The 12,459-nt window shown below is 38.4% G+C and overlaps 2 protein-coding genes across 4 annotated transcripts in view; both read left to right on the top strand.

Moving 5' to 3' along the window:
* The window catches only part of LOC126299084 (serine-rich adhesin for platelets-like), a 197,311-nt gene that overhangs the window by 32,079 nt on the left and 152,773 nt on the right, over positions 1–12,459 (top strand). The gene's annotated exons all lie outside the window — the stretch shown is intronic.
* On the top strand, positions 5,802–7,357 carry LOC126299086 (uncharacterized). The gene is made up of 2 exons (XM_049990759.1): positions 5,802–6,444; positions 6,826–7,357. Exons 1-2 carry the CDS (start codon positions 6,246–6,248, stop codon positions 7,149–7,151), a joined length of 525 nt encoding a protein of 174 aa, XP_049846716.1. The 5' UTR covers positions 5,802–6,245; the 3' UTR covers positions 7,152–7,357.

Raw genomic sequence — 12,459 nt, 5'->3', positions numbered from 1 at the left:
TGAGTCATTTTTAATCGGCAGTGACTTCTTGAGTAGTCTCTGTCACCTGGTCAGCCTGCGTGAAGTGTCTGGTGGTGAGTGGCCAATTGCCATGGGTGCTGTAGGGCAAGGAACCTTTCAAGCATAAACGTACCCACGAGATCTTTTGCAGAAGGTTTTGCTATTAATGGTGGATTGGAAAGTGAAGCAAATTAACTTTGAGGCTCCATCAGGCTGATTACTTTTAGCAGACATCCAAAATGTGGTTAAAAAATAAAGAAGTGAGTGAACTCAAAACTCCTGACTTTGCGTGTACATTGTGTGGTGTTTACCAACAGACGATGAGCTGATATAGCACTGTAACATTGTGAGTGGAAGAAAACACTTCTTCCAGGCACTTCTGCATCCTACAGTGTTGCCAGATTGTGCAGCTAGTCAGACTTAGAATGCTGAGGGGCGACCAGTTTTTGTGCTGTCAAGTGTACTTCTACAATGAAATTTTGCATACACAATCAGGATCTGCTAAGAACCACTGTTGGGACTCTGCAGATTGCTCTTGTGAATCAGATACATCAGCAAAATGTATGTTAATCCTGTCAACACTACACGCATTGCATATTGTTCCCATGTGTGGTAAACTGTCTCGACAATGATGTTGCTTAGTTCTTTACACATAGACGGAACTAGACAAGCTCTTTTGGTTAACAGCAACTCTGAAATTTCATTACATATGCAGTTAGAGATGCGGATTTATCGTCCTTGAGTATCTCTAGATAAAGTGTCAAATTCACAAGAAGCATGTAAAACATCTCAAGAATTGCTGTACTGTGTTGTTCTATTGACTGGGTATGGAAATCTGCATACTGCAAATGTAAGAACTATTCCCTAGGAGTGCAGCTGTAGAGTTAACTCTAAAGACCTGTGTACAGTATATTGAATGACAGTGTCTGTCATTGTATCAAATACGATTGTTACACAAGTAAATCCAGGCAGATCCACATATTAATACATGGCTTTAAAAGACCACACTTTTGATTGATCTGCCAAAACATTTTCTGTACGCTGATATGGAAGTAAGTTTGTTTATGAGAAGAAATAACAAACTCAAAGTGTGTCATTTTTGTTGATACCGTCCCAGTTCATTGTGACCCTGTTCTGGCACAACTGGTCGCTTTTATCTACCTAATTTATATAAAGAACACAACAGAATATAATTCACGAAGTACCAACATCAAATGGCTATTAGGCCTATTACAAGAAAAAACATTTATGTGAGGAAATAGGTTCACATATCATTCATGTACTCCAGTTTATCAGGTGTGAGGTGCAAAAGTAGTACCACAAAATTTTTATATAAATTTGGATTCGTCATGTTCTTCCATATAATTTGTGTGATGTCCTCCTTTCTTCTCTTTCCTTTCCTAACAAACAATCTCGGCATCACTTATTTCATACGTATTCCTGTCATCATCAAAACTTATTCTCCAGTTAACTTTACTAACCATCCCACAATCACTGATTTAGTTATCCCACATTTATTCACCAGCTAGGCATTGTTGTATGTTCGTACAACACGTCTTCCTAGCTGTTCAGAGAATAGAACCAAAGCAGCTGCTAACTGGGGCTGTACAACTTGCCCTTAGTATTGTAGCGATACAGCAAAAATTTTCTGTCAAAATTTTATTTTTTTGGATACACCAAGAAGATAATATATAATCTTTCTTACCTGTTATTCCTCTTAGACGTTTATTTCCACTCTGGCAGTCTGAATCTATGGCTTTAGCTAATAATTATAACACACTCATTATTCAAACAACCACATAGACAAACAGCAATTGGTATTCACCGGTTCACATTTATTTGGTTCAGCTCATATAGCCCCAGCCCCTTTTGTCTGTGAGACTGTTTTTTATTTCTTGATGTGACAGGGAGTCCCCTGGAAGAGACATCACATGCGCTATGCACACATTCAAAACACAACTTATGATTGATTTAGAAATCAATTTTGACTGTGTTTAAAATTTTTTGAAGAACCAACAGGAACACATTTCAAAATTATGTGAATAATTGAGAGATCAATGTGCACCGGATGCTAGGCACTTTGTGAAACAAATTTTTTTACGTCAAGATTATGAATTTTGCGGCCCCCTGAAATTGCCACTCGGGGTAGATACCCCAGTTTGCCCTTCCCCTCCCCCACTAGATCCGGGCCTAGATAATAGTGCCACAGGAAGTGGATATTCAAATGAGCTTGGCCACTGTTGCCAATAATAAATACAAAATTTCTCAGGGCAAGTAGCCAATAGAGCAGGCTTAATAATCTTATTTTTTTGACGCATCTATAACACATTGTTATCAAGCACAAACTTCAGGTGATTAAAAATTATCTTAACAGTGAATGTTAACTCATAAAAGCCTTAATTATAATTTATCTGAAGTGTTTTATTTTTGTACATCTCGGAGAGAACATTGAATTTCCTCAGTTTGAGAGTACTGAAAGTGTGACATGTTTTACTTGCTAAAAAACATTCAACAGCCTAGATTGCATATTTATTTCTTTATCTAAGACAGCCAGTTTCGGCAGACTTTGCTGTCATCTTCAGGACTGTAACAAAGTGCATATACGTGGAAATGTCTCATACCATGAGTTACGGCGTGGTATTTGAGATAAAAGTTTCAGTTTGGCATTACAAAACCTGGAAGTCGAACAGTGCATTTGCATACCTTAAAAATCTTTTTGTTGTGAAAATATGTTCATTTTACGTTGAACTTCAAGCCAAGTTGTCATGTGGAAAAAAATCAGCACATTACAAAAGGTTTGTCATAACTAAAATATTTACAAACATAAAGCACCTTTGTAAAGGGCCATATATATACACACAGGGTGTAAATTTTAAGTTGACCAACCAGAATATCTTGAAAAATAAGCTTCACACGAAAAAAATGTGTAGAACCCAAAGCTGATTATTTTTGAGGGGGACATCTGCTGGTGCTAAAATTAGCCGCACCGCCTGTGGGTGGGGCGGGAGGCAACTTTAAAATTTCAAATAGGAACACCCCATTTTTTATTGCAGAATCAGATTCTACATAAAACACTACGTACATTTTGTCATAAACATCTGTTTTGATTCATGATAGTTGGTGCTCTAATTAAAAAAAGTGTTCTCATTTTTGCGTGGAAAATGGTTACGGATAAATAAAAAATACTTATTTACTTTGTAAATTTTGATTAGCTAAAACTAAAACTCTCCCTCTCTCCCCATAGAGTGGGGTTTGACAGAGAGGAATTAGAGTTTTACAAATGTTGACTCAAATATTAATATTTTCCACAGATTCAGATAAGTTTTGTTTGTTTTGTGGTCATGAGGCCACACAATCTTTAACTATCAAACAAATCATATGACTAGCTAACTAACTAACCAAACATCCTACTTACTAACGAGTGAACTCATTAACTCACAGAGTAAACAAAGTAAAAGACTAACCCACTCGCTAACTAAAGATGAACGTATTCCCCTCTAAGATTTGGTGGTCCTGAAAAGGAACTTTTGGTTTCGTTATTGTCGATTATTTGAAAATACTTGCAAGTAAATGAATTTCCAGTGAGTCCCCTCTCCTCTCACTTCTGGCCTGCTTATTGTCCGTAAATCCCTTACATCTCACCGAATATGAAAGCAAATGTTCAATGTGATGATCTCCAACTTTGATGCATTTATTGACTTGTGCTGTAAATCCCTGCACACATCTTGATAACATGTCTGATGTAATTGCAGCACAAGCATCACTTATTCTTTGCATCATGTTTCCGAGTGTTGTAGGCGTTTCCTGATATATGATAACCCCATAAGAAGGCGATCTGGCTGGCCAATTCTCAGGACCTGCCCTGCCGATCCAGGAAAACCCTGTCCATAAAGCGTGACTGCGTTGTCAAAATTTCTCCCACTTTCTCCATAAATGTACACATCTCAATTTTTTATTCCACAGAAAGCTAATTCATAATGACATATGCCACCTATTAATCTCGAGAGGAAAGATAAGGGCCATCGATAAAGGCAGGGTTAGCATTTCTATGAGTGAGAAGCGGCCCGGCGTAATTCCCCCTAGCAACACTTAACTCCGTGTCAGATGTGACCGGTAGAGAGCAAAAGCTGCGAGCGCAGTCACACAAGGTAATCAAACATAAATCACCCAAAAGACAATCGTTATTATGAACGATGTATTGCTGTCTGAATGCTCAGACAGGTAAAAGGTACAATGTGTTTATTACATTAATACTTACAATTTCTAAAGCCCAGTATTACTATGAGAAAGGGCGAATTTCTAGTCCGTGCGCTACCTATTGGCGGCACTCCGAAACATTGCGCTGCTCATCATCAAGGTCTGGTAAGAGCATTGTTTATCGATCAGGGCTGAGTGGGATATCGATTATCATACGTAATACTAAAAATGTAAATGATGTAACAGCTGCGAAATTCCGAAATAAAATAAAGTTGAAAACAATGTGAGTTAAGTCAATAAATTCATGAATGTCGTTTTCTACGTTTTTCCACCCGAAACCAAAAGACTCAAATTAAGCAAGCACTCCAGTTGTGAGACGTCTCGACAAACAAGGCTGATCACTCCAAATCTAATAAAAATTAGGTTCGTGAGTAAGTTGGTTTTTTAGTTAATGAGTTCACTCATTAGTAAGTAGGATGTTTCGTTAGTTAGCTAGCTTGTCAGATGATTTGTTGGATAATTAAAAGTTGTGTGGCCTCATGACCACAAAACAAACAAAACTTATCCGAATCTGTGGAAAATATTAATATATGGGCCAACATTTGTAAAACTCTAATTCCTCTCTCTCAATCCCCACCCTATTGGGAGAGAGGGAGAGTTTTAGTTTTATCAAATCAAAATTTACGAAGTAAATTAGTATTTTTTTATTTATCCGTAACCATTTTCCACGCAAAAATTAGAACATTTTCTTGAATTACAGTGCCAACTACCATGAATCAAATCAAATGTTTAAGACAAAATGTACGCAGTTTTTTATGTAGTATCTGATTCTGCTATAAAAAAAAATGGGAATTCACATTTGAAATTTTAAAGTTGCCTCCCGCCGCTTGCCCAAGGGGCTGGGGTGGCAGGCTAATTTTAGCACCAGCAGATGTCCCCCTTGAAAATAATCAACTTTGGATTCTACACATTTTTTGGAATTATTCTGGTTTGTCAACTTAAAATTTACACTCTGCACATATATGTGTGTTCTACATCTACATTGGAGGGCACAATTCCCGCCGAAGTCATATCGTAGTGTGAGAGTCAGAGGAACGTATCTCCAAAAATGTGATTCTCGTTTTTTTTTTTTTTTTTTTTTTTTTTTTTTTTTTTTTTTTTTTTTTTATGGATGTCCTCACGGTAATCAGGTCCTTGTTGTGTTAAAATGGCATATCTCTATCTCTTCTTGTTGCGAGAATAAGATGCTGCGTATCTCCAAGTTGTGAGCTTAATTTAAAGACAGATATACGAATTGGCTCTTACGTTCTTGTCTCTCGAGTCAGTGCATCATATTTTTGGATCAGCAAAACGTATGGGCAGTTACGTTCTTCTGACTGCTTACTTCATGAAGTAAATTTGGAAATACATTTTTATTCAGCAGATACCATTATCTGCTTGTTTTGTATAATACAATTTTGCTGCATTTGTGCACTATTTTCCTGTGAAAGAGTATTATATGTTGTCTAGCAGATAATAACGAAGCTTGCGACGCCAAGTAGAAACTTTGCATCACGTCTCCCTGCTGAATCATTCTTCTGTTCATCAGTTCTCAAAACACTTTACGTACGAGGTTTCAAGCCGTCATATTTCCCTTACAAGAATCAGTAAGCAGAGAAACGCTAAACAATGAGTGCCCTTTGTAAGCATTGTCAACGTAGTCACGTTGCTGTCATAGTCACATCAAATTTTGTTTAGTTTTGTGTGGTATCCACTGTGAAGAGGTTGTTGTTAGTGTGCGCTCTCTGTTAGATGAAAAATGACTTCACGAGGAAGGAGAATGGTTGAGCTAGTGATGCGAAATTACCACAGTGAAAGTAATTCTACATCTGATGAAGGTAAGATGAATTACTATTAATTTTATATGTGAGATAATCATCCACAGAGATACAGATCGTTAGTTTGATTGACTTCATTCCCATTCATTGTCTGTATACCATACTGTAGAAATTACAGAAGCAGAAGAAAAGAATGGTGAAATCTCGTCTGCAATACAAAACTGTTCCATAATGAAACGGCTGCAAGAGTTAACTGAAGAAGATTGCAATGATTTCAAAGTGCTTAGTTCGGGTTCATCAGATGATTACATACCCGAAAACAGCATGGATTTTTCATTACCACCACCACCACCACCATCACCATCTCTGAGGCCAAAGAAAAGGAGAGCTGCAGTTCAACAGAAACTGCAACTATCTTTAGAAAACATCGGTAAGCAAAATGATAATCTGTGGGTCTTGTTTAACATTTCAAATACTAATTTCTCAGTCAGAAATTATTTGACAAACAGAATACATATATTGGGACTATCGTTTTAATATGGTTGTGTGTACACATTTTCTTAGTGGTCCTTAATTAATTCTGATTTATTTCTTCTCCTAACTGCAATGTTACTAAAATAATAACACATGTGCATTTCAATATAGCTAAGGCCACATTTATTGTCTGTGGGTGAAGTGGTACATTTTGTCGTAATTATCGCAAGTCATAATTTTTAAACTACAATGGGACTGTAAGATTCATAGTTGATTAATGTCGTGTATTATGCTAGATAAGGCACTAACACCAGTAATATAATTTTCTCCTTTCCAGGCAATCTCACAAAGGAGATACAATATGGATATCCACATTCACCGACAAATCAGCTATTCAGTCCTGATTCTTCAATTTATGTGGGCAAAGATTTTGTGATGTTAGTGAACATGCAACAGGAAGAAGTTAATCCAGTGACCGTTGAGTCTAATGATCAAGAACATGGGCAATCTGACAGAGGAAATGAAGTTGGTAAGGAAAATAAAACGAGAAAAAGAATTAAGAACATTGACAAGTGGAAAAAGCACATAAGAAAAATGAATAGGCAGTCAGGAAAGGCGTACAAATCAACTGCTAATAAAGAAGTACCAGCCAGAACACTTTAAGTATAAGGGTTGTTCCAAATGCCAGAGAAAGTGTAGAGAGAACATCAGTGAAACTGAAGGGAGACAGATGCTCCAAGGATTCTGTATAATGAAAGATATAGAAAAACAGCAACAGTATTTAGCTCCACTTATTAAGGTGGTACCTAAAGCAAGGTCACATTCTGCAGGTGCGCAGTCTCAAAGAAATGTGACAAAGAAGTATGTTCTCCTGAAAAATGGTAGTGAAGTTCAAGTGTGTCTAGGGTTTTTCCTTAGCATTTTGAATATATCAGAAACATTTGTGCTATATATATATACAGAAGAAAAGGGACAGCAGCAACATGATTTTGTCTGCTGACAATAGGGGTCATCATCATCCATGTATAAGGAGATCCGACAAGGCAAGGGAGAGAATAAGGAACCATATAAAATCATTTGCTACCATTCCATCGCATTACTGCTGACAGAGCACTTTGCGACAGTTCTTACTAGTAGATTTGAATATACAAATAATGCACAAACTATATAAGAAACATTGTGAAGAGGAACAGGTTACTGCTGAAATATATTGGCTTTACAGAGAAATATTCAATACAGAGTTTAACTTAGGCTTTCATGTACCAAGAAAAGATTTATGTGACCACTGCTATCGCTTTCAAAATCTCTCTGAAGAAAATCAAGAGGCAGAGAAAGACTATCACTCTGAACACCTAAAGAGAAAGGAGGCTGCTAGGATACTAAAAAATGAATTGAAGGAGCAGGCCAAAGCAGGAGAATGTCATTTACTGGAGTTTGACCTAGAAGCTGTGAGATACTGTTCACACATAGCAGTTAAAGCAATTTTTTACAAAAGAAGACTGGCAGTATACAACCTCACAGTATACAACACTGTTACCAGGAAAGCTAGAAATTACATGTGGCATGAAGGTGTGGCTATACGCGGCTCAATTGAAGTAACATCATGTGTATTTCAAGAACTCCAGAAGATTGCAGATGGCCGTCCAGTTGTTTTGTTCTCCGGCACCTGTGGTGGACAGAACCGAAATGTCAACATGAGTACCATGTTCCTTCATTGATTGAACATCCCGGTGATACAGCAGCGCTTCTTTGAGCCTGGCCACTGTTCAATGGGGTGTGATTCAGTCCATGCCCGTATAGAAAGGGCTGCATAAAATGTTAATGTTTATGACCCCTCGAGGTGGTATACTGTTGTTCAAACTGCTACAAAACAGACAGTATGAAGTCATTGAAATGGACCAGAAGGACTTTTTGGATTTTGGTGCTATGCAGAAGGAAAAGTTTAAGAATACTAAAATTGACAGTGAAGGAAATAAAGTACAATGGCTTAAAGTGACGCAATATCGCAAAAGTTATGTTAATCACATCTTTTTCAAGCATTTCCATAGTCAACAATTCAGAAGTTTGCCAGTTTCCAGAAAATTCCGATACAATCTTCCAGTTGGAACTGAAATACCATGGAACACTGAAACTTCAGGAAGAGAAGGTGAAAGACCTCCTGGATCTATGCTGCAGTGGCATTATCAGGGAACAGTACCACACATTTTACATGAGTCTTCAGGAAGAAATAGCTGGAGATTCATACTGTGGTGGCAACAGTTGTGATGAAGTTAATAGAAAGTGAACATTCAATGGTGATGTAGGTACAAATTCCGCTCATATGTTTTTACTTTTACTGTACCTTATCTGTTTTTAATGAGTAAATTACCTTTGTAAGTTATATTTTGGCAAACCAAATGCGTATCTCCAAAGTGTAAAACCTCTATGTAGATTTATTCACTTAGGATCAAAAAGACGTATCTCCTCAGCACCATATTAAAAATTAATAGTGGTAGTCCAGTAAGAACCATTTTTATAAATACACTCCTGGAAATGGAAAAAAGAACACATTGACACCGGTGTCAGACCCAGTGGTGTCGCGACAGGCGTGAATGGAGGGACGAATGGAGATGTGTCGTCTTCAGCAATGAGAGTTGCTTCTGCCTTGGTGCCAATGATGGTCGGTCGTATGCGTGTTTGGCGCCGTGCAGGTGAGCGCCACAATCAGGACTGCATACGACCGAGGCACACAGGGCCAACACCCGGCATCATGGTGTGGGGAGCGATCTCCTACACTGGCCGTACACCTCTGGTGATCGTCGAGGGGACACTGAATAGTGCACGGTACATCCAAACCGTCATCGTTCTACCATTCCTAGACCGGCATGGGAACTTGCTGTTCCAACAGGACAATGCACGTCCGCATGTATCCCGTGCCACCCAACGTGCTCTAGAAGGTGTAAGTCAACTACCCTGGCCAGCAAGATCTCCGGATCTGTCCCCCATGGAGCATGTTTGGGACTGGATGAAGTGTCGTCTCATGTGGTCTGTACGTCCAGCACGAACGCTGGTCCAACTGAGGCGCCAGGCGGCAATGGCATGGCAAGCCGTTCCACAGGACTACATCCAGCATCTCTACGATCGTCTCCATGGGAGAATAGCAGCCTGCATTGCTGCGAAAGGTGGATATACACTGTACTAGTGCCGACATTGTGCATGCTCTGTTGCCTGTGTCTATGTGCCTGTGGTTCTGTCAGTGTGATCATGTGATGTATCTGACCCCAGGAATGTGTCAATAAAGTTTCCCCTTCCTGGGACAATGAATTCACGGTGTTCTTATTTCAATTTCCAGGAGTGTATATTATCATCTGACAGATTTTTAAGTGTATTTATGTGTAGTGTAGAAATTTTTCAATAAAGTTTGTATTATTCACTGAAAAACGAAATGTACTTCTTAAAATATCATTTTTTAACCTCCTGCAATGTAGCTAAAATGGAGTTACGTTCCTCGGATCCTCACACGATGATATTTCCCCCATCTGTTCCACTTACGAGATAGTCTCCAGTCGAGAGACTGGTTTGATGCAGCCCTCCATGCTACTCTATCCTGTGCAAGCTTCTTCACCTCCCAGTACCTATTGCAACCTACATCCTTCTGAATCTGTTTAGTGTAGTCATTTCTTGGTCATCCTATATGTTTTTTACCCTCCACGCTGCCCCCCAATACTAAGTTGGTGATCCCTTGATGCCTCAGAACATGTCCTACCAACCGATCCCTTCTTCTGGTCAAGTTCTGCCTCAAATTCCTCTTCTCCTCAATTCTGTTCAGTACCTCCTCATTAGCCACATGATCTACCCATATAATCTTCAGCAGTCTTCAGTCACACCACATTTCGAAAGCTTCTCTTCTCTCCCCATCCATGTTTCACTTCCATACATGGCTACACCCCATACAAATACTTTCAGAAAAGACTTCCTAACACTTAAGTCCATACTCAATGTTAACAAATTTCTCTTCTTCAGAAACACTTTCCTTGCCATTGCCAGTCTACATTTTATATTTTCTCTACTTCGACCATCATCAGTTATTTTGCTCCCCAAATAGCAAAACTCCTTTACTACTTTAAGTGTCTCATTTCCTAATCTAATTCCCTCAGCATCACCCGATTTCATTAGACTGCATTCCATTATCCTCGTTTTGCTTTTGTTGATGTTCATCGTATGTCTTCCTTTCAAGACACTGCTCTTCCAGGTCCTTTGCTGTCTCTGACAGAATTACAAGGTCGTCAGAAAACCTCAAAGTTTTTATTTCTTCTCCATGGATTTTAATTCCTACTCCAAATTTTTCTTTTGTTTCCTTTACTGCTTGCTCAATATACAGATTGAATAACATCAGGGATAGGCTACAACCCTTTCTCACTCCCTTCCCAGCCACTGCTTCCCTTTCATGCCCTTCCACTCTTATAACTGCCATCTGTGTTCCGTACAAATTGTAAATAGACTTGCTCTCTACAAATGCCAGAATCATATGTTTCCCTTTCCGTAATCTATTTTCTAAGATAAGTCATAGGGTCAGTATTGCCTCACTTTTTCCATCATTTTTACGGAATCCAAACTGATCTTACCTGAGGTTGGCTTCTACCAGTTATTCCATTCATCTGTAAAGAATTTGTGTTAGTATTTTGCATCCGTGGCTTATTAAACTGATAGTTCAGTAATTTTCACATCTGTTGACACCCGCTTTTTTGTGATTGGAATTATGTTATCCTTCTTGAAGGCTGAGGGTATTTCACCTGTCTCATACATGTTGCTCACCAGATGGTAGAGTTTTGCAGGGTTGGCTCTCCCAAAGCTATCAGTAGTTCTAATGGAATTTTGTCCACTCCTGAGGCCTTGTTTAGACTTCGGTTTTTCAGTGCTCTGTAAAACTCTTCAAGTAGTATCATATCTCCCATTTAATCTTCATCTATGTCCTTTCCATTTCCATAATATTGTCCTCAAGTACATTGCCCTTGTATAGACCCTCCATATACTCCTTCCACCTTCCTGCTTTCTCTTCTTGGCTTAGAACTGGTTTTCCATCTAAGCTCTTGATGACAGGTGGTATTGTGAAGATACCATTTCTATAGTATGTTACAGTCATTAGATGCCTCTTACATCGGAATCTTGTAGCAGACTGTGAATAATTCTCTTTTTAATATTAAAATTTAACCACTTTAGTGAGTTGCCTTTAAGAGCAGTAACAATGACAAAACTGTATTTTACTTTCAGCTGAAACACATTATCGAAGTCCCCTTTTACTCAATCTTATTACTGCATACCTGATAGGAAAATTGAGTTATTTACTCTGCAATAGTTTATTTGCTCCTTTTTGTGGTGTGTACATGCCACGAATGCAACAGGTGCATAAGTGCCCAGATCCATGGCTGTAGGAGGTGGTGGGGACTGGGAACATGTACCTTAGACAGTGACAAAGAACTCACAGTGTATAGGTTTAGTATATACCATCAAACTAAGTTGTATGTACAAATCCATGTAGATTATTAATGCCTTGAGGTATAATTATTCACAAACAATAGTGTAGGATTTAAATATTATCTAGTGAGACAAGAAAGAACCATTGTTCAAGCATGACTCATAGAACTGTAGATTAGTTGGCCAAAGTTTTATCTCAAAAACTTGCTATAGATAGGTGCAAGTCATACTTTGCTCTTTTGGGAGGTGTGTTCATAGGTGTTGTACTACAACATAGAAAAATATATAGATATATATGACAGAGTAACTGTTACTTAAATAAGACCATTGACTGGGCACAACAAAAAGTGTAGTACATATTATTTATGTTATGCAGGCAGCAACATGGCAGCTGCTTTTCTTTTTTCCCTTTCTTTCCTTTCCCCCCCCCCCCCCCCCCCCCCCTTTTTTTTTTTTTTTTTTTTTTTTTTTTTTTTTTTTTTTTTTTTTTTTTTTTGAGAAAAACAGTTTGGAGTAT

Source organism: Schistocerca gregaria, chromosome X (genome assembly GCF_023897955.1).
Source record: "Schistocerca gregaria isolate iqSchGreg1 chromosome X, iqSchGreg1.2, whole genome shotgun sequence".
Classification (NCBI taxonomy): domain Eukaryota; kingdom Metazoa; phylum Arthropoda; class Insecta; order Orthoptera; family Acrididae; genus Schistocerca; species Schistocerca gregaria.
This window is presented reverse-complemented; position numbering and strand designations above follow the sequence as displayed.